Source organism: Curcuma longa, chromosome 13 (genome assembly GCF_044706935.1).
Source record: "Curcuma longa cultivar G26 ecotype Majalengka, Jawa Barat chromosome 13, ITB_CL_G26_1.1, whole genome shotgun sequence".
Classification (NCBI taxonomy): Eukaryota; Viridiplantae; Streptophyta; class Magnoliopsida; order Zingiberales; family Zingiberaceae; genus Curcuma; species Curcuma longa.
Window position 1 is genome coordinate 9039729 of NC_133873.1, and position 20903 is coordinate 9060631.

The 20903-nt window shown below is 37.3% G+C and overlaps 3 protein-coding genes and 1 pseudogene across 3 annotated transcripts; 1 reads left to right on the forward strand and 3 right to left on the reverse strand.

Annotated features, from left to right (window-relative positions):
- Positions 1-3312: 3312 nt before the first annotated feature.
- LOC141844291 (transcription termination factor MTERF8, chloroplastic-like) lies at positions 3313-4661 on the forward strand (annotated as a pseudogene).
- On the reverse strand, positions 4283-11207 carry LOC141844292 (putative mitochondrial adenine nucleotide transporter BTL3). Its single transcript, XM_074732330.1, has 4 exons — positions 10620-11207; positions 10348-10545; positions 9556-9607; positions 4283-4342 (listed from the first exon to the last, which is right to left on the reverse strand). Exons 1-4 carry the CDS (start codon positions 10670-10672, stop codon positions 4310-4312), a joined length of 336 nt encoding a protein of 111 aa, XP_074588431.1. The 5' UTR covers positions 10673-11207; the 3' UTR covers positions 4283-4309.
- Positions 11208-14768: 3561 nt separating this feature from the next.
- Positions 14769-15587, reverse strand: LOC141843852 (uncharacterized). Its single transcript, XM_074731869.1, has 3 exons — positions 15449-15587; positions 15175-15243; positions 14769-15075 (listed from the first exon to the last, which is right to left on the reverse strand). The coding sequence occupies exons 1-3, from the start codon at positions 15584-15586 to the stop codon at positions 14797-14799; spliced, it is 486 nt and encodes a 161-aa protein (XP_074587970.1). The 5' UTR covers position 15587; the 3' UTR covers positions 14769-14796.
- A 120-nt stretch (positions 15588-15707) lies between these two features.
- Positions 15708-20435, reverse strand: LOC141843793 (protein PHOSPHATE STARVATION RESPONSE 1-like). Its single transcript, XM_074731823.1, has 4 exons — positions 20358-20435; positions 17007-17075; positions 16434-16570; positions 15708-15923 (listed from the first exon to the last, which is right to left on the reverse strand). Exons 1-4 carry the CDS (start codon positions 20383-20385, stop codon positions 15918-15920), a joined length of 240 nt encoding a protein of 79 aa, XP_074587924.1. The 5' UTR covers positions 20386-20435; the 3' UTR covers positions 15708-15917.
- Between the last annotated feature and the right edge of the window lie 468 nt (positions 20436-20903).

The window sequence follows — 20903 nt, forward strand, 5'->3', positions numbered from 1 at the left end:
AATCGGTTTGACTTGTCAACTTCTTTGGCATCTTCATCACATGCTTGAGAAGCATGTTTGAAAGCTGGAAGAAGCCACAAATTACCATTTGTCCCTTCTTCTCATGTGTCTAGTTTTCCTTTAGAAAGAATTCATTATAAATGTAGAATCATGCTCTTATTTTATCAAATTAAGGTTTTCTTTATTATGTTAATTTTTATTGATGACTTTAGTAAGTTTACATGGGCATTTCTCATGAAACGAAAATATGATCTTTTTGATATTTTTTTGATTTCAAAGACATGTCGAATGTTACTTTGGACATAAAATACTCTCTCTCCACTCTAATTGTGATGGAGAATATCAAGAACTTCATCGTCATCTAGACTCTTTTAGCATCCTTCATTGAATCTCATGTCCTTACACTCCTGAACAAAATGATTCCGAAAGAGGAAACATCGTAATATAATCAAAACTGCATTGACTCTTTTAATCATGCATCTGTTCCCTTCAAATTTTGAGATGATATAGTCTAAACTGCAATTTATCTCATTAATTGTCCACCTACCCCATTGCTTCATCAAAATGTCCCATGAAAGAAATGTATAATCGGCTTCCCAACTACATTTTCTTACGTATCTTTGGTTGTGCATGTTATCCATGGCTACGACTCTACTTTAAACATAAACTAAATCCTCATTCTGAATAATGTATTTTTCTTGGTTATAGTAATTTGTACCATGGGTATCATTGTCTGCATATACCGACCAGACATATATATATATCCCGACATATTATTTTTGATGAGTCTCTATTTCTTTTGCATCCACACCAACAACTTCATCCTCAGGAAATAGTGGTACTTTCTTGATACCACCTAATATCCCATTAGAATTTTCATAGGTTGCTCATCTGATGAGACACCCTAATGACACAAGAGGGGATGACATCCTAAGTTCTGCTTTAGAGTTCTCTATTATCTCTCCTATACCATCAAAATCACCCCGAGTGGATACTCCATTAAGTGCAAGGCGCACTAACAAAAGGGACAATATATTAGAACATATTCCGTGTCCAATCTCAGAAGCATCATCAGATATTATACTCTTTAACTCTCAATCATCGAATAATACAAGTTCTTCATCTAAATCTCCATGTCAACCTAGTATTGTCTCTTCACCATCAACAAGTGATTCAAATGATGATGCTCCTCGTCGTACTTTGCCCTTAAGTGGCATCTATACACGTTGCTCACCAATGGAAACTCAACATCCCCTTACGCGAGCTGTAGTGGTCTCTTCAAAATTTATTGAACCAATTTATTTTTCACAAACAACTAAGGATCCAAATTGGCTTAATACAATGACTTTAGAATTTGATGCAGTTCTTCGCAATGGAATTTGGAGCTTAGTTTCACCCACTTCCTCCATGAATGTTGTGGGCTCAAAATGGGCTTTTGTCTTAAGCACCGAGCTGATAGTTATCTTGAACAATATAAAGCTCGACTTGTAGCCAAAGGATTTAATCAATAACCAGGTATTGACTTTAATAACACTTTTAGCCTAGTCAAAATTACATTTGTAAGATTATTGTTATCAATAACTATTAGTTCTAATTGACCTATACCATACTTAGATATTTTCAATGCATTTCTTCATAATTATCTTGAGGAAACTATTTTTATGGAGCAACCACTGGAGTTCCTGCATCCATAATTTTCATCTCATGTTTATCAACTCAAGAAATCTATATATGGTCTTCGACAAGCTCCTTGTGCATAGTTTCATCATTTATCTAGCTAACTACAAGGTTAAGGGTTTTCTAAATTTAAGACTGACTCTTCTCTATTCTACAAATATAATGATGACTCTATAATATTCTTCCTTATTTATGTGGATGATATTTTAATTACTAGCAATGATTAAAAAGACATCACAACTCTATTACGTCTTCTACATCAAAAATTTCCTATTTGAGATCTAGGTAATGCATATTTTTTCCTAGTATCAAACTTATCCCATACGATGAATGTTGTCTCCTCTCTCGGAGCAAGTACATTACTAGAATTCTTCAAAGTTCTAAGATAGATGGAGCACGTCCGATATCCACACCAATTGCTATAAACAACTTCTCTGCATCTTCTCCTACTATATATGATCCCCTAGTTTATTGAACCATTATTGGAGCCTTAGGACTCGAAAATTATCGAATAAGAAGTGGATGACGTGAATGTTAGTGTCTCAGAGGAGGCACGCAAACTCATTCAGGATAAAAAGTTTTTAGCTAGGCTAGAGCTCAGGACAGCCATATTCACTATTATAATATTTATAGTTTATTAATTATTATTATATTATAATAATTACGGAATCATGTTACAATTATATATAGAATCGTAATTGTTATAATTGTATAACAGTCATAAGATCATAACTATTATAATGATAATTTTTAAATATATATATTTATATAGAGTTTTGATATTCTACATCTATTATCCTGTGTGACTTACCACGATAGATGATTCCGAGCACTTAGAACTGTTTTGCGCATCCGAAATAGTAATAATATATATATTTTATTTTTTAAATTTTTTTATTTACAGTTAAGTCATTTAAAATTTTATTTTTAGAATTTAAAGATTGAGTTATAGTATTAAGTATAAAAAAAAAATTTAAAATAAAAAAATTTAATTGCTCACCGAGTGCGCTCGATTATTATCCTATACTTTTTTATCCAATATACTTCATGAACAATTAAAATTTTTTATTTAAATATGTTTTATATTTAATACTATAACTTAACTTCTAAATTTAAAAAAAAATTATATAATTTAATCATAAACAATTAATACTATTATTATTTTAGACATTCAGAATAATATCATATATAGGATATCAAAACAGTGTACGCATGTGAGAAACAGTTAATTTTAATAAAAAAAATACGTTTTACTTTTTTAATAAAAAAAATTTCCTTTACTTTTACCTTATTAAAATACTTTTTGTCCCTGGAACAATGGTGTAACGGTAGAACATGCGGATTGTGATCTAGAAACCCACGATTCAATCCCCAATTACACACAATCAAAGGATGTTGGGCATCTGGATTGACTACCGTATGTGCTTCTCGATTTATCCTGATGGTTGATGGAAAATTTTCGTAGGATCGAATCAGCCACTAATTCATAAGACTGATTGGAATTTATTATTATTTTTATTAAAATACTCTTTAATAATTTTATTTTATATAGAAATGCAACAAAACGCTAACGATCGAGCCGATCTCAACCACAGCCTAGCACACCGGCGCTAGGGTTTGGGGGAGAACAAATTAGAGGAGAGATCGATGAACAGGTTCCATTTCTTCTCCCTCTTCTCCAAAACTCTCGCTCCTAATCGTTCTTCTCGTTCCCGCGATGCTATCCTGTTCGCCGTCTTCCCTTCTCTTCCGACGCCGCTTCCGGTGGCACCAGCACTGGGCAGCACATGTTCATGGCCCAGTACCTCGTCGAATCCTGCGGCTTCGACCAGAATAAGGCCACTGATGCCTCGAAGCTTCTCGACGGCATCAAATCCCGGCAGCAGCCAGATTCCGTCCTTGCTTTCTTCAAAAGTTACGGCCTCGATGACAAATCTGTGAAGGATATCCTAGTTTTCGCTCCCCAATGTCTTCTTTTGGACGTAGAGAAATCTCTGGCCCCAAAGTTCCGAGCTTTGCAGGATCTAGGTCTCTCCCAATCCGACGTCGTCCACCTCGTCCAGTCAAATCCCATCTCCATCAGGAGCAACATGGAACCCATTCTGTCAAAGATCAAATTTTGGCAAAGCCTTGTTGGGTCTGAGGTTTTTCTGCGGAAGTTTTTAAAGCGTAACCAGTGGTTTCTTGGGTACAGCATTCCGAAGAGGGTCCAGCCCAACCTCGGGATTCTACAGGAATGTGGAATCACTGGCCAGAAGCTCTCTTCTATCTTGAAGTATAATCCGAGCATTGTGATGCAGAAACCTGATTCATTGAAATCCTTGGTCAGTCGCGCGGAGAACTTGGGGGTGCCGCGGACATCTGGGATGTTCCACTTGACTCTGTGGGTTCTTTACATGGTCAATCCAAAAAAGTTCAAGATGCAAATGGAGTTGTTCAGGGGCTTCGGGTAGTAGGAAGACGATTTTGTTGCTGCATTCCGAAAGTGTCCTACCTTCACAACAGTATCTGTGAAGACTTTGCAGAGAAAAATGGAGTTCTTTCTGAATGAGGCTGGATGTGCTTCATCTGACTTGATGCTGTGTCCAATATTGTTGACATTTAGCTTGGAGAAAAGGTTGATTCCGAGATATCAGATCTTGGCATTCTTGAAGTCCAAGGGATACTGCAAAAGAGCTACCAAATTGTCAACATGCATGATATATTCAGAGAAGACATTCTTGGAGAAGTGTATCCTTCGCTATAAGGACGAGTGTCCTGATTTGATTGAATTATATGCAAGCTTAAAAAAACACTAATGTTTCTGATGCTGAAACTCAATGAGTAAGTCAACTTTTCCTGCAAATTATCTTTCATGCTACAGTGTTGATTCTATATCAAACTGTAAACCAACTCTTCAGTTATATTTTTACTATGATCATGTGAGCAAGTTCTTTTAATCCCAGAACCCTGTTTTTTGTGGCTCTACAACAGATATGAAGTAACTGCTTGGTCGAGGACAACATTCATCTACTATTTCTGATGAATTATTATTCAGAAACATAGTTTTGCTTAACACTAAAGGGAACAGACAAAATGATGCTATTTTAGGGCCTGTTAATTCTCATCTGGAGACCCAAATTTCTCAGTTTCAGATTTCTTGTGCAGTTTACTCTTCGATCTTTGGCTTCGGTTTATGCATAGTGATGCAGTTGCACCACTTTCGATGTGTCCTGACCGGTAGAGTTGGAATCCTATTTTAAATCTCATGGCATCCACCGCGCCAGACGTGATCTCTCTGATTCTGATGCTTAAGTCAATCATGTATAAGAGTATGCAAATGCATGGGAGTGTCTATGTGGTTCTCGTCATTACCTATTCTTTTATATTGGAGCTCTTTGTTGTTCACAAAAATTGCCACCTTAGCTATCATCGGTTGGGTTGGTAGGGCGTTATCGAGCAGCGAACACCACCACATGCCCTATAAGAAAAAAAAATGATAAATCCCAGTTAACCCCATTGACTATCTCTGGGGTGATTGGCTCAATCCCACGGAAGTTTTCCATCGATCACCAGGGTAAATCGGGAAGTGCACGCAGCGGCCAGTCTAGACGCCCAACATCCTTTGATTGCGTTTTCCATTTGAAGAAAAATTCCTGCAAATACGCTGTAGCTGGGGATCGAATCGCAGGTGCCTGGGTGACAACCTAGATGTCCTACCGCGGCACCATTGCCCGGGGAACCTCCACATGCCCTATAAGACGCCACCAACTCGTGGTTAGAGGCAATTATTAATAGTTGCTTAACTATCGGCTGTAGTTGTCAAGAATGGTGTATTATCCATCTCAGATGGGTTTGGCTCGACGAGGATATTCCCAAATAAGGATATTTTCATAACTTGTATCCAAGTGAAGGGATATATTGGAGATGTGAGAATGTTTCCATAGTTATACTAGAGATGTAGGAAAGTTCTCGATCAGGGGTATTCTCATAATGTACATTGGAGATCAGAGATGTAGGAAAGTTCTCACCCATATAAAAAGGGTGACATGGGTATAGGGTGGGGGCATTTGCTTGCTACGTTCGCATACCAACTTCCTGGTGTCTTCTTGCTATCTGATTTCACTTCTTCGATCCTTCCACATAAACTTCCACACTTTTTTTTTAAATTTCATACGCTAGACATAATGTCGCGTAAGAACAAATCTCCTCTCCCTAAAGTCCTTGTTACTCTCGAGCAACTAACTATTAGCCCTTGATCTGAGTCAATCCATTCCCGAGTCGACCCAATCATCTGCCTCTCTATTCAAGACGAGCTCTGCATACTCAAAAATTATAAGTAGTTCATGCTACTCCTGATCGATCCCATCTCCTGTCGGATTGGGTTGTGACCTTCTTCACAGGCTAACCCAAGAATGATAATGTGTGTGTTTTATATATAATTTTTGATATTATTTACATGCATATTGATTCATTAATCATCATATCATGCATATTTTCGTCTCTTTTGTATTGTTTTCATTCTTTTATTTTAGATAATTACTTTTGGTGATTTTTGATTGATAGGATGTGAAATCGGAACATAATTGATGCCAAAGAGCCTTCGAACAAGAGTTTACAACAAGGAACATGCTCTAGACGTATCCATGACACGGGAGTGTTCATTCAGTTGAAGTTAGGCGCAAAATGAAGTAGCAACTTGGCCTCCAGCCACTTTCACATATAGGTCGTGACTTTCTATCCCGAGGCGGTCCATTTACGCAAAACAACGGACTAAACTTCATATATGCATAACTTTTGACAGGGGTTGAATCACGAGATCCACAATCTATCATATTTTCTCTTAAAGATAATTCTAAAATCTACAAGTTCTATTCAGTGTGGAACTTGTAAAAATCAAGTTTTAAGGTCCAAAAATTCTGTTTTAGTGACACCCCAATAATTTGGGAAGGATCTAATAGATTTGAAAAGTTTTAGAGGTTATAAAAGAACTCATGGGGCTCTTGTTTGAGCCATCTAGGATTTGGGGGATCTCCCCCTACCCCTAGGAGACGAAGGAGGTGTTTTCCCGTGATAGGAAATTCTAGCAGAGTCATTCCAAAAAGTCAATGGAGTAGTATTCTAGATTCTAGGATGAGAAAGTAGTCTGATGCATTGTTGACATTCAACTTTTATACTTCATTTCTCATGAGATGCGGTGAAAGATCAAAAGGTGAACTCAAATCTCTAACCTATAACGATCAAGATGTGAGGGGTACTTCACGAAACTAGTCCAAAATCTTACAAGTGCATCATTGGCTATCATAGAGCTTAACGAGTCAATCTCGATTTAGCGTCACAAGATAGGGGATGACACTTAGAGAATCATGGGGCATCATGATAGGTGTCTGATGAGCTAGGGTTTTATGCATTTTTAATCGATTCAATTTTGGGTTTTTACATGAAAATAAATTACAAAATGAATCGATTTGATCTTAATTGACATTTATTGCATAATCTGAGGCTTGATTATAATTTTCATGATTTAATGATAATTTTTCTATTAATTTGATTTTAATTGATTTTAGGGCTCGAATCGGACCCAACTCAAGCTCAACCGCGGTCAAATCGAGTCAAAATTGTCAAATTGATCGAGCTAACATGGAGGATATGACTTAGATCGAGCCTGATCAAAATTTCGCAATTTTCTGGAAACCCTAAGAAGCCCTAGAGCTCAGATCACACGTGCACCGTCGGATCAGAAATGGAAGGCCCAGATCTGTTGATTAATCAGAGTATAAAAACAAAAACATTAGGGAATGAACAGTAGCCGCCCCGTTACTGTGCTTCGTCGTCCCGAGAGCCTTCCTCTGCTCGGCGACGTACTTCTACGGGAGGTTCCATCCAGCCAAACCTAACCCATTGCGAAGCTTGATCCTAGAGGAGTCTTTACCAGGTTGATTGGGTGAATTCCAGCAGCTGGACGAGGCGCAAAGGAGAGGGTTTCTCCGGCGAGCAGCGATCCTGTTTTTGCTTATTCCGGCAATCCACGACGAAGTCCGGCGCCACGATCATTTAGAGGGGTTCTCTGAGGATTCGTGAGCACTCGTGTATCGTCTTCAAGACAATCGGAGCAAAGCCAAAGCATGGAATCCAATTTTTGCAGCGCAATGAGGCTCGCACAGCACCCTGTTCACGCCGAATGAGAGTTTCTTCGGCTGTTCCTGGTACGGGCACGCGAGCAAACCACCCAAAGACCGAGTTGAAGCTTCCAAAGGATCATTGAAGCCACAATTGTGGATTCAACGGCTTGATTGACAACCAAGTTGAGAAAAATCGATGGAAAAGGGATGAATGGATGCTTAGTTTACAGTTTCTGCATTTTTTTTCCTGTTTCTGAAATTTCAGATTTCGATAGATTAGTTTCTGATTTCCGAATGTTGCTGTTACCTTGTTGAATTGGTTATTAGCTCAATGCTTTAGTTGTGTTTTGATTTTGCCTAGTTTTAGATCTTCCTAGATTGGTTTTAATCTCTTCGTTGGTGTTACTGAAATTCCAAAGCCACTGCTTACTATTGTTCCGTGCCAAAGAGTTTAGGGTTTTGTTGGTTGTGTAGCTGTAGGAATTTCTATTTTTGAAGCTCATTACACTTGATTAGTTAGATTTAGTTCATATAGTTAAATTTGTTTCTTCCTCGTTTATAAGTTAGGATTTTGCAATTCTAGGATTCTTGCTTAATAGGAATAGGTTTAATTTTTGCATTTTGCATTTAGTTGTTTATTTTCAGTTTCATTTCATTCAAAAACATCAAAACCCCCATTTTTACAAGAAAACCCAAAAAGAACGACACTCAAGCTTGAATTAAACGGTTTTCTACTAGTCCTTGGAAAAATACGACTCGAGGCCCCTATACTTCACTTATTTGAATTTATTATGGGTTTTCGATAAAATCTACAAATTTCAATTTGAAGCCCTATCGTGACACCTAGTTAAGGGCTTTTCAGTGTCTCCCTAAGAAAGTAGTTGCTCTAGTAAAATCGCTTTAAAAGTAGGCATCGTGTTTGGATAGACACACTAATATTATTTCAAAAATCTATATCGATATCTCGGGATACACCACCTACATACGTATAGTTATTAAGGCAAGAAAGTAAATAATATTTAAGATGTCAACAGTCATCGTGGCGAAATCAAAATCTTAGAGTCGCTTCCTAACATCAGCACTTATGTTTCTTCAATTTGATTTCTTTTCTTTCTCAATTCTCATGATTTTTAACTTTTTAGAGAATCTACTTCGTGATTCTAATTCGTACTCAATTTTACAATCCCTATAAAGTCGATCTTTTTATTATTTGATGATAATTGTGCGCTTTTAATTTTCCCACAAAGTTTTTGGCACAATTATCTACGACTGTGTCAAGATCGACATTAGTTCAATTACGATTCGATTAATATAGATTTTTTTTCATTTTTCTCTTTTACTGTTGTGTTTGATTTCCCCCTTTATGTTCTTTCCTGGTTCGTTTTCTTGCCTTTAGTTCTAATAATCTTTTTAACCTTTCTTTTTTTTTTTTGTCATCATAACCAAAATCAACAAGGGTAATGAATCAAATCATCTTATTACACGAACTATACTCCAAGAACAGCATATGATACATGAATGATGTAGAAAAAGAATTTTAAAAAGAAGATAGAAAACCTTAAGAAGCATCATGTACTGCTTGAAAGAAGTTATTTTCAGGAATCATACTTGTTATATTTAATGAACCATTTAGGTGATATGAATCTACTAGCTCTACTTTCTTTCTAAGTGACATTTCCAAAATATAATTCAAAGAAATTATCTTGCTGTGTCAAAGACTTATAATCATATTTTACTTCGAATAGCATTTGTTATTATTGCATGGTAATATAAATACCTGCAAGGAAAAGTAGCATGACTGAGCATATATTGCAACAGCGCCTATGTTTCTGTATCCAAGAGATATTGAAACTAATTCAGATTAGTTGATCAACAGTTAACAACATAAGTATCGTACCCAATTTTCTACAAAGGAAGAAAATCTAGTAGGAAAGGCAGCTTGGGAAAAACATTATTTAGGCTAAATATTTTTTAAATAATGAACATTTTTTGTATTGAAAAGTCAGATACAATCATGATAAAGATACTAATCCCAGAGCATGATGGAATGTCACAGATGGTACATAGAAGTGTCCGTTAGAGATAAGGAGACATGTGTAATACAATACCCATAGTTGAAGAACAGACCCTATGATACTTAACATGCAATACATAGAATTTCTACAAAAAATATCCTTAAAAGAAAACACCACAGTTCTGGTCGAGTAAAAACACCACAAAATTTCTTGATATATTCAAATTTTCTGTTTCACTTATTTTCCCCACATTCCTTGCAAAGACTGACATAAAATATATGATTAGCCAAATGAAAATGATGGGCTTTAACAATACATATAATTGTCATTCAAATCTAAAAAAACTTTTCATTTCACATCACCAACAGTTCCTTATATGAGGAATGGCTCAGAGTTTATATGAGGAATTTTTTAAATTAATAGGTAAATCAACAACTTACCCAAACAATGAAAAGGAATAGCTATCAAAGACACAATTTAGGATGAGAATGTAACATTAAAGTTATCATAAGAATATGAGTACTGTAATTGGTAAAACATGCTAAATTACTTACATTGACCGATTCCCAGAAGCCTTTCCAGAAGTCCTTGAGGCCTTGCATAATTTAAGAAGAATGTTCACAAGGTTGCCTTTCCAGAAGCCCTTGAGGCCTTGCGTGGTGGCGATTTTGTGGATGAGAACAAGAAAATGGCTTTGTTCGCCACGAAGGATGTATTCCAGCTTCAGCCTCTCGAGAGGAGCAACGAAGGTTCTGACGCAACGAGAATGGATTGTTTCATGATGATGTCGAGGGAAGAAATTTGTCCAAATTATAATCCTCAATACCTGGAAACCATGCCGGTGACGGCGCCAGACCAGAGGTGCTTGGTGGTGTTCATGGCGGTGACTTTTGCCCTCTGGACTTTGCGATTGGTATCCTACTTTTGGTTCCTGTTACGGATAGCACTCATGTGCTGGTCCTCCGTCACCGATGAGGTTACTGATTCCAAAGAGTCGCCCCCCTTCACCGATAAGCTGATCGAGGACACGGGATTTCGGTCGGCGGCAGGGGATCCCCATTCGATTGCGGCCAAAGGAGCGGGCTTTAAGCGGCGAGGAGGTGTAGAAATGGGAGATTCGGGTTTGCATCGGGGATACTGAGAGAGGTGCCCTTTGATGGCGAAGAGGATGAAAGGGTGGTCAAAGGCATGGATTCCGGGGATGATAGCAGCCAAAGGAGCGAGCTTTCTTCTAAGGCTTGGATTAATGGTGGGTGATTTGTGCTCGCATCAGAGATCCATAAAGAGGTGGACGTTGGCGGCGAAGAGGGGTGGATGGTGGTTGGAGGCCTTATCTGTGGTGCGGATTCCAGAGAGGGTAGCAGTGCAGAAGCGGAACTCCATCTCCGGCATCGCAAAGAGGGAGGAAGGTGAGGGAGGCAACGGGATTCGCTAGGGTTCATACTTCGGAGAGCGAGGCAGAGGGAAGCGAGCGGGCGGATATGATCGACGACCTCGATATAAAATATCTTCAAAGATAACACTTTTAAAAAAAATATTCTTTAGCATGCATGATCAACGCAATACAATAAGAAAAACATTTTTTTCCACTAAGAAGAAATATACTAAATAAATCAATTCTCATAATCATCAAAAACATTTATGCTCAAGAATGATAAATTTTGACCTTTTAGCTATTTACCGAATTGGCACTAGCTAACATATAGTCCCCTAAATTTTCAAACAAGAAAACTTATAGTGTTGATCAGGAGAGAGTCGATCCCTTTCATCATGCATCGTAACTCAAATGGGAATTATCACTTCAGTAAAAAATGGAATCTGTTATTCAACAGTCTAACATGATCGATTCTACAACCATTTGTGAGGAGATAAATCGAAAATCTACAGTTGGCCACGACGGAGGAAGGCATTATCTAAGCTTCGTCGAACTTCGACCCTTGTCCATTTCAATAAGTATGTTCTATCGTAACCAATTCAATTATATTCCAGAGACTGAAACAGGAATTATCATAAGCAACTAAAACACGGCACGTCTGTTTGATTAATTACTCACGTGACGATGAACTTTGATTAAAAGCTTACGCTTATGATGCCACCAAATCCAAACCAGGCATTGCCCTCACGCCATTACACCAACCCCACTCAAGATCCACAAATAGAAAGAAAGGGAAACAAAACGGATTGACTGAAACAACCATTGAAGATCCAAACCAATCTGCCGAAGCACATTTGGAAGATTAGGGATACCCAAACAAACTCATTTCTTTTTTTTTCTTTTGCTTTTATGGAAGTTAACGTACTCTCCATAGGACCAAATCAAATCAAGTTAAGTTAGGATGGAATAAATAATAGAAGATATCCTTTCTTTATTAATTGATCAATTGATTGAGTCATGTAAATATATTATAAATTGTACCGTTAGTACATGATAAATGAATGAATATAAGTTTATTGTTTCTCTATTATTTGTCTCTTACATATTCTTACATGGTATCAGAGTCAACAATCTCTTTCTCTTCTTCATAGCCGCCTTCTACATCGTCTCTGTCGTCTGCCCCTAGAGGTTCACGTCGAGCACCTCACGCTGCACTATTTCTTCCTGAGTTGACGCCCTTTTTTCAATTATCCCCTTCTATTCCAAGTGGGAGGGTCGACTTTCTTACCGTCTTCGGGGATAATTATTTTCGTGGAACCTCGTTGTTGGTAGACTCCTCCCATTACCAATGGCTAAGTCATAACAAGAATCTTCAGATAAACTCTTCTCTTTAATTTTTATTTATATATAATGTCAAAATTTTCATCCTCATCATCCACTAGAGAAACAAGTCTAGTAACACATCTCTCTTCCTTACCCATGAACGTCATATCTTATCTACCCATCAAACTTAACAATGATAATTATCTGTTTTGGAAGATGCAGTTTCTTTCTCTATTGTATGTCCATGATCTACTTGGAGTTGTTGATGACACTTCTCTTAAACCAAAAGAAGATGATCCAAATTTTATTATCTGGAATAAGAAAGATCAACTAATTATAACATAGTTGATTTCAATGCTCAGTGAGTCTGTACTTTCTATAATTATAGGGCTTGATAGTTCTTGTCAAATATGGGAAGCTCTTACTTGAACCTCTGCTTCACGCCTCAAGCATGTGTTTTTCAACTTCGCATGCAATTACAATCAGTGCAACGAGAACACAAATCTATTAATGAATATATATAATCAATCAAGGCCATCACCAATAATCTATTACGATTGGACATCCAATTTCAGATGTAGATTTACTAATCCATGTTCTTGCAAGTTTGGGATCTCAATATGATAACTTTAATCCTAGTGTGACTACTCGCATCGATCAAGTGCCCCTCGATATCCTTCATAGCATGCTTTCCTCTCATGAAATACTTCTACAACTACAATCTTAGAGGATGTCAGATTCTCTTGTTATTTTAGTACACATGACTGATAATATTGATGGACCCATTATCAACAAAATCAGCAAAATCAAGGTGAAAGAAATAGAAGACGGAGACAAGGTCAAGGGCATTGTTAGATCTGTCTCAAAAATGGTCACTTTGCACATTAATGTTATAGGAGATTTGATTTGAATTTTCTAAGAGATCTTTGATCCTCAAATCCAAATCAAACTTCATCCTGAACTTCATCATCTCATCCAAAAGCATTTTCTCTTACAAGCAATCCTTACGTACCTGCGACAAATTCTTCGATCTTAGGATGACATCTAGATTCTAGAGCGACTCATCATGTCACACCGGATTATGACATTCTTGCAAAAGCTTCCTCCTATCATGGTCCTGACACGGTACAAGTAGGCAATGGCTCAGGTTTGTAAATTGCTAATCTTGGAAACACATTCTTTCATTCATCTGGTCGACTTTTTCACATGCGCAATACTCTTCATATTCCCACCATCACTAAAAATTTACTTTTAGTTCGTCAATTTACTCTTGAAAATAATATATTTTTTGAATTTCATCCTCATCATTGTCTTTTTAGTTCGTCAATTTACTCTTGAAAATAATATATTTTTTGAATTTCATCCTCATCATTGTCTTGTGAAGGATCCCACAACTGAAACCACCCTGCTCAAAGGAGAAATTAGAGATGGTCTTTATTACCTTCAACCTACATCTGCCAAAATCCTAATTGGAGAACACACAAATAAGTTCGCCTGACATGCATAACTTGGACATCCATTTTTACGTCTGATTCAAAGTATCATTAATCGGTTTGACTTGTCAACTTCTTTGGCATCTTCATCACATGCTTGTGAAGCATGTTTGAAAGCAAAGAGCCACAAATTATCATTTGTCCCTTCTTCTCATGTGTCTTGTTTTCCTTTAGAAAGAATTCATTATGATGTTTGGGATCCTGCTCCTATTTTATCAAATCAAGGTTTTCTTTATTATGTAGTTTTTATTGATGACTTTAGTAAGTTACGTGGGCATTTCTCATGAAATGAAAATCTGATCTTTTTGATATTTTTTCGATTTCAAAGACATGTCAAAGACATTTCGCATGCTGCATAACTCTAAGCTATTGAAAGTTATAATACATCCGCAGCGCGCGCCCTGCGCGGTGCGAAAAATTGCATCCGCAGCACACGGCCCGCGCGCTGCGGAAAGGTGCAATTTTCCGCAGCACGCGCCCCGTGCGCTACGGAAAGGTGCATCCGCAACACGCAAGTCGCGCGCTGCAAAAAGGTGCAATTTTTCGCAATGCGCGCCCCGCGCGCTGCGGATAATTATATTTTTAAAATACAATAGACCTATATACACAAATATATAATACAAATACAAATAATTATAACCTGCTCAAAGCTCTAACATTTATAATCCAACATACAAATATTAGATAATATCACATTCACAACTATAAAATCATAGCTCAAATATATCAAAGATAACCATCTACATTTAGTTAGAAAAACAATCCAACTTCATGTTCATCTTTACTACAAACAGTATATCGATTCATCCAAATCAGTCAGACAAAACTATAAACATCGATGCCCAAGCTACTATTGCATCCTCAAGAAAAAACATTTCTTCGTTTGGTTGAATTAGCTCCACCTTCTCCACAAAAACTCTATCAATCCAAACTTTCCAATAAGATCCACCAAGAGGAACATGATGTACTTTTGCTTTTGGATCTGTGGATGCAATTTGACCTTCTGCAACCGCTCCATCAACAGACCAATGAAGCAGCTTACATTTAGCATTAACACTGATATCTCCAGCAGTCATCTTCTTTAGTTTTGACTATATCACAATAAATAATAATTAATGATTAAATAAATTTTATAATAGAACATGTTATAAATAATAAACGAAAGTATAATATTGGATTAAGATAGTTACCTGAGCTGCAATATTGTTATCGCCACTAATATAATTTCCAACACCACTTCCAATGCCACCACTAGCAACCTAATTTGACAAACAAATTAGTTTTTGTTAGCCTAATACACAATAAGCTTATCTTATAACATCAAATGTAGTATGATAAAATATATATGTATGCACTCTATATAACAAAATGAACATCGTGCCACTTCAAAATGATACAACAAAAAAAGGGAAAAAAACACAAAGCTACCTACGTTTGTTACAATTTGCGAATGAAAACCCTTACCAGCTTCTTTTTGTTTACTTGTTGTTGTAGAATTTTCAACATTATAGCTGGCAACTTGAACTGCCGTTCCACTTGTCCGATGGCCAGCTTCCTCAACATCAGGAAAGTCTTCCATGGCCAAAGGTTGCTTATTCCCATAGTCTACCTTAGCAACTACAAGTAGAAAACAAACAAACACCTTTGTACGATGCAAGAATAATGAATACAAAAACTCAAAAGAGAGAAAAACATACAAATGAAACAATGGGACAAACCTTGAGGAAACAAATCCAGGTCCTGTTGTTGGTGGAAAGAATCTTAGTATGGCATTCTTTCCCATTTCCAAATAAGGAGTGTTGCGAAGATGATGATGAGAGTGAGTGAAAGCTGCTTACCTCTCAGTCCATTTAGATTTCCCAATTTCATTCCTCTACAACAAAGCTGGATCACTTGGCCAAAAAATTTGGATATTGCATCATAGGATACCGTTTCATGTCTGCCAAAGAAAAGGATGAACACGCGTTAAACTTGCACAATGATGTGGAGGAATAATTGAATAGCCATCCAAAGAATAGAGAATAAAATTACTTAGAGCACCTCCTTAAATCACTACTTAACCGGAAAGGAATCTATCCATCTTCTTGTCCCAATAAATTTGACTTGTTTCCTAGATCCTGTGTGCCTTTGCATTCAACTAACTTGATTTTGTAAGCTGCAGGTGATAACAACGAGAATACTAAATAGCTCAGTTTACATAATGAGCTTCCTTATTTCCTTCCAAAGTACTAGAAGCATTTTTATATGTGTAATTTGTGGCCATTAAGATGCCATTAAGGTTATACATCTAACAAGAGGACTACGTACATGTTACTTAGACAATTGTTGCAGGTTGGAGAAAGAATTAAACATATAAGGGCCATTAACAGACCAAACAAAAATAGAGTATTACACAAACAAGAACTTTTCAAGCTAATGAGAATTTTCAACTAAGCACTAATGCAAATACCTTGGGATGAGATTCATTCACAGTTGTGTCATCGAGAAGCTCCTTCCAATCATCATTCATCATATCAGTCCACCATTCATCTTGCCTATTGATATCATCAGGCAGCTCAATAGAGCTGCTACGGACTTGATTGTTCCCTGCAATGACATTATCTAAACTGTCAAGTGCACCCTGAATTTGATCGGCACACCATGTCCCTTCAGTGGATAGACCCTGTATATTCCAGTTAGGAGGGTAAAATATTCCCACATAAGATGAAATGGACTATATGAAGAAGACATGGATGATTAAAATGAATTTATATGAAGTGACGGTTAAGTAAAAAATGGAGCACTAACTAGCACCTCTCATCAGTTGAAAATGAAAAGTGGTGAATATCTGAAGAAAATCCTGGAGCTGATGAGGACAGAGGCCCAGGAAAACAGGAAACAAAAGAAGAATAGTGAGGAGCCACAGGATTGCTTTTTGCATCCTGTTGAGCATCGTGCAGTTTGGGGAACTTCTTTTCCATGGAACTAGAAATAAAGGGTAGTGATGAGGACATGAGTCTAGAACTTCATTCTTACTGCATACTTGGGTTCAGAGTTGACAAAGATATACGTGCTTCCATCAGATTCCATGAACAGATTGCTTGGAGATTCTCTGCTTTTTTTGACACAGAACAGAAAACCTGTTACCAGTCTACTTCAAATGTAATCCATCCTCTCATGAATCAACAAAAGGAAAAAATGAATTAAAAGCGAAAAATAAATTTAAAGGCCAATGAAATAACAGCTAGCACTAATCACTACCCTAAGTATTGATAAAAGATACCAACCTTAGACAATAAAATGGAATGAGTATATTAGCCAAACCATTAACTTGAAAAACATTAATGAAGTATCAAAATTGAATTTTTAAAACTTAAATTTTATTGCAAAGAATATATTAAGATGGCAATAAATACCCATTTTGAGAAACAGGATAATTTTCAACTAAAGAAATACCTTAATTAACTTATTGTCCTAATTTAAAGGAACAGAATAAATTTTACAGAATTTGAAATACTTAAATAGAATTGAATTCATAATTTTCATTATTCTCCTTCATTGAAGATAACTTCATTCCAAGCAAACTATCAGCATCTTCATTTGGTAGTTATTGTAAGATAGATAATTCACCCGCATCTGGATAAAGCCAGGATGTAACTCTCAGCATCTTCATTTGGTAGTTGTTGTAAGATAGATAATTCACCCACATCTGGATAAAGCCAGGATGTTCATGATATCACAAATGTCACCTTTTGGAACAGGATGTTTCATAAATGTCACCTTCAAAATGAATTTTATTTTATTGCAAGGCAAAAATCACTCCAATGAGCACAAGGCACTACCCCATTAATTACCTCCAGAGAATCATAGAACCTTCAATGAAGGAACCAAATATAGTGCCAAACACATGGAATCAAGAAACATTCCAATAAACCACTTTCTAGATTTCTAAAAAGGTTCATAGAGATGGTGAGGCAGTTTGATGATTCTAAATTTCTAATCGTAGCATCTTAATGGCCAGCCTTCAAAAAATCCCAAAATGCAGATTCTATAACTGTCTTCCTCAAACATCAAAATGCATCACAAAATGTCAAAATGCATCACAAAATGCATCAGCATCTTAACTCTGCTTGCTGCTGCAAAGGGAGGGAATAGGCGCGTGCTGCGGATTGACGGCCGGGCGAGCGCTGGAGGAGAACTCGGCGGTCGGGCGAGCGCGGGAGGAGTGACGGCCGGCCGAGCGAGGACTGGAGGAGAACTCGTCGGGCCGGTGAGCGCGGGAGGAGTGACGGGCGGTGGGGAATCTCGTGAAACCGCGTCGCTCGGGAGTGCGAGCGCGGGCGGGAGAGTGAGCTGGGCGGCAGAGCGCAGGCGGGTGAGAGCGGCGTCAGGAGTCTCGCGAAGAACAGAGGTGAGGTGAGAGCGGCGTCGGGAGAGAAAAAAACCTAAAAGGCGAAGAACAGAGGTGAGGTGAGAGCGGTGTCGGGAGTTTCGTGAGAAAAAAATCTAAAAGTGTAAGGCTCGAGCCGTGCGTGCGTGTAAAGGGCGCCAAGGAAAAAACAAATTCTTTTTTAATATATTTTTAACAGCGTATTATTTATCTGCGTTGTCAATGTTATTTTTTTAATCCTCTTTTAACAGCATATAATTTTTACACGCTGTAAAAAATACTATTCACAGCGCACAATTATATGCGCGCTGTTAATTTTAAAATATAATATATTATCCGCAGCGCACTTGATTATGTGAGCTGTAAAAACTATTATTAACAGCACACTATAAATGTGTGTTGTTAATGACATGCTACGGAAAGTCAAGTTTGTTGTAGTGTACTCTCTCTCCACTCTAATTGTGATGGAGAATATCAAGAACTTCATCGTCAACTAGACTATTTTAGCATCCTTCATTGAATCTCATGTCCTTACACTCATTAACAAAATGATTCTGAAAGAGGAAACATCGTAAAATAATCGAAACTGCATTGGCTCTTTTAATCATGCATCTGTTCCCTTCAATTTTTGAGATGTAGTATAAACTACAATTTGTCTCATTAATCATCTACCTACCCCATTTCTTCAACATAAATGTCCCATGAAAAAATATATATATAATCAGCTTCCCAACTACATTTTCTTATGCATCTTTGGTTGGACATGTTATCTGTGGCTACGACTCTACTCTAAACATAAATTAAATCCTCATTCTAAATAATGTATTTTCCTTGGTTATAGTAATTTGTACCATGGGTATCATTGTCTGCATATACCGACCGGACATATATATATATTCCGACATATTATTTTTGATGAATCTCTATTCTCTTTTGCAGCCACACCAACAACTTCATCCTGAGGAAATAGTGGTACTTTCTTGATACCACCTAATATCCCATTAGAATTCTCATAGGTTGCTCATCTAATGAGACACCCTAATGATACAAGAGGGGATGACATCCTAAGTTCTGCTTCAGAATTCTCTATTATCTCTCCTATACCATCAAAATCACCCCGAGTGGATACTTCATTAAGAGCAGGGCGCACTAACAAAAGGGACAATATGTTAGAACATATATTACTAGAAAACTAGGCCTTTGAGACACAACAAAATCTGTCTTAAATTATAAATTTACTGTCTCAAAATGTTTTGAGACACAACAAAATCCAAAGACACCCAAAGGAGTCAATGCATTCGTTTGAGATCTTGGTCATACATACTACTTCCATGGCATCAGACTACTTTCACATTCTGCTGAGTGTCTTTGACTCTCTTATCTCAAACAAAATATATTGTCAGGCTACTTCAATTCACAAAAATGAATGAAACACGAAATATATAGTATTTGACTCTCCTCCATTTCACTGCATGCTAGATCATGGTGTTCATAAAATGGCATCAAAACCAACCATGGGCTAATCCTTGCTCAGAGACTTGCCGTTATCATGAGAAATTATGAGAGACATGGAAAGATAAAGAACACATGTTTAACTCATCTACAACTAGAGATGGTGAGTTGATGATTGGAGATGTCTCAATTTTCTTTCAAGTGATCGGACTAATGCAAACACACCCATGGAGTTCCCCCTCCTTCCTTGTTATAGGTGTCCTCTCCATCTTCTAAGAAGATATTGTTTCTCTTCTCTAACAAATCAAGGAGATTTAGCATTTTTCACCTCTATTCCAATGAGGCTAGTTAGCATCGCCTATGGTGTTCGGTCCTTGATGTTCATATTTCATAACAATTAGTATTGAAAGAGTTAAAAGCTTCCTTGAAAACCTACTAACATTAGCTACCACAGTTCATAAAGCATCAGGAACTGCCGATAAAAATGGTTGGTGATGCAACGAAGCTCAATGCAAATTGTTTCAAAAGACAAAAAGAATGCCATATCCTTACCGGTCCACCAATTTCTGTGCAGCCTCATTCTCCCGCGCTTGACACATAGCCTTGAGGACCAAGTTATACGACGCAGTGTTTGGTGCAATTTGGTAATCCAGCTTTGTGAAATTCTTACAACCTTCATACAATTCACACTGCGGTGCTGCGGTGGTGCCGTTCGCTGCGGTGGTGCGCCGCTGCAGTGGTGCGGCGCTGCGGTGGGGCGGCGCTGCGGTGCTGCGGTGGTGCGGCGCTGCGGTGGTGTGGTGCTGTGGTGGTGCGGTGGTGCGGCGCTGCGATGCGGAAGAAGGAGCAGAGCGGTGTGCGGTGCGCGTGGAAGGATGCGGTGCGGAAGGCTAGGGTTAATTAAGTGTTATTTATTATTTGATTTATAAAAATATAATTATGTAAAACTTATAATAAAACGTAAATGAAAACGTTTATTTATTTATTTATAAACTAAATATTTATAAAATATTTAATTAAAATAATTTTATAAAAATAAATGAAAATAAAATTTTTATAAACATAAACGAAATTTTTATTAATTTATAAATATTTATT

Excerpts from the sequence above, each read along its gene's own strand:
- LOC141843852 (XM_074731869.1), bottom strand. The coding sequence starts at position 15,586 with ATGGGAATAAGCAACCTTTGGCCATGGAAGACTTTCCTGATGTTGAGG. Across the intron at positions 15,244-15,448 it reads AAGTAAACAAAAAGAAGCTG|GTTGCTAGTGGTGGCATTGG; the intron begins GTAAGGGTTTTC and ends TTGTCAAATTAG. Across the intron at positions 15,076-15,174 it reads ATAACAATATTGCAGCTCAG|TCAAAACTAAAGAAGATGAC; the intron begins GTAACTATCTTA and ends ATTGTGATATAG.
- LOC141844292 (XM_074732330.1), bottom strand. The coding sequence starts at position 10,672 with ATGAACACCACCAAGCACCTCTGGTCTGGCGCCGTCACCGGCATGGTT. Across the intron at positions 9,608-10,347 it reads GCTTCTGGGAATCGGTCAAT|AAACATAGGCGCTGTTGCAA; the intron begins GTAAGTAATTTA and ends TCTTGGATACAG. Across the intron at positions 4,343-9,555 it reads CATGCTACTTTTCCTTGCAG|TATCCCTTGGACTTCAAGAA; the intron begins GTATTTATATTA and ends GCTCTTTTGCAG.
- LOC141843793 (XM_074731823.1), bottom strand. The coding sequence starts at position 20,385 with ATGAGGCTGCACAGAAATTGGTGGACCG. Across the intron at positions 17,076-20,357 it reads GCACAGAAATTGGTGGACCG|AGAATCTCCAAGCAATCTGT; the intron begins GTAAGGATATGG and ends CAAAAAAAGCAG. Across the intron at positions 16,571-17,006 it reads TTTGTCAACTCTGAACCCAA|GGAACAATCAAGTCCGTAGC; the intron begins GTATGCAGTAAG and ends ATGTCATTGCAG.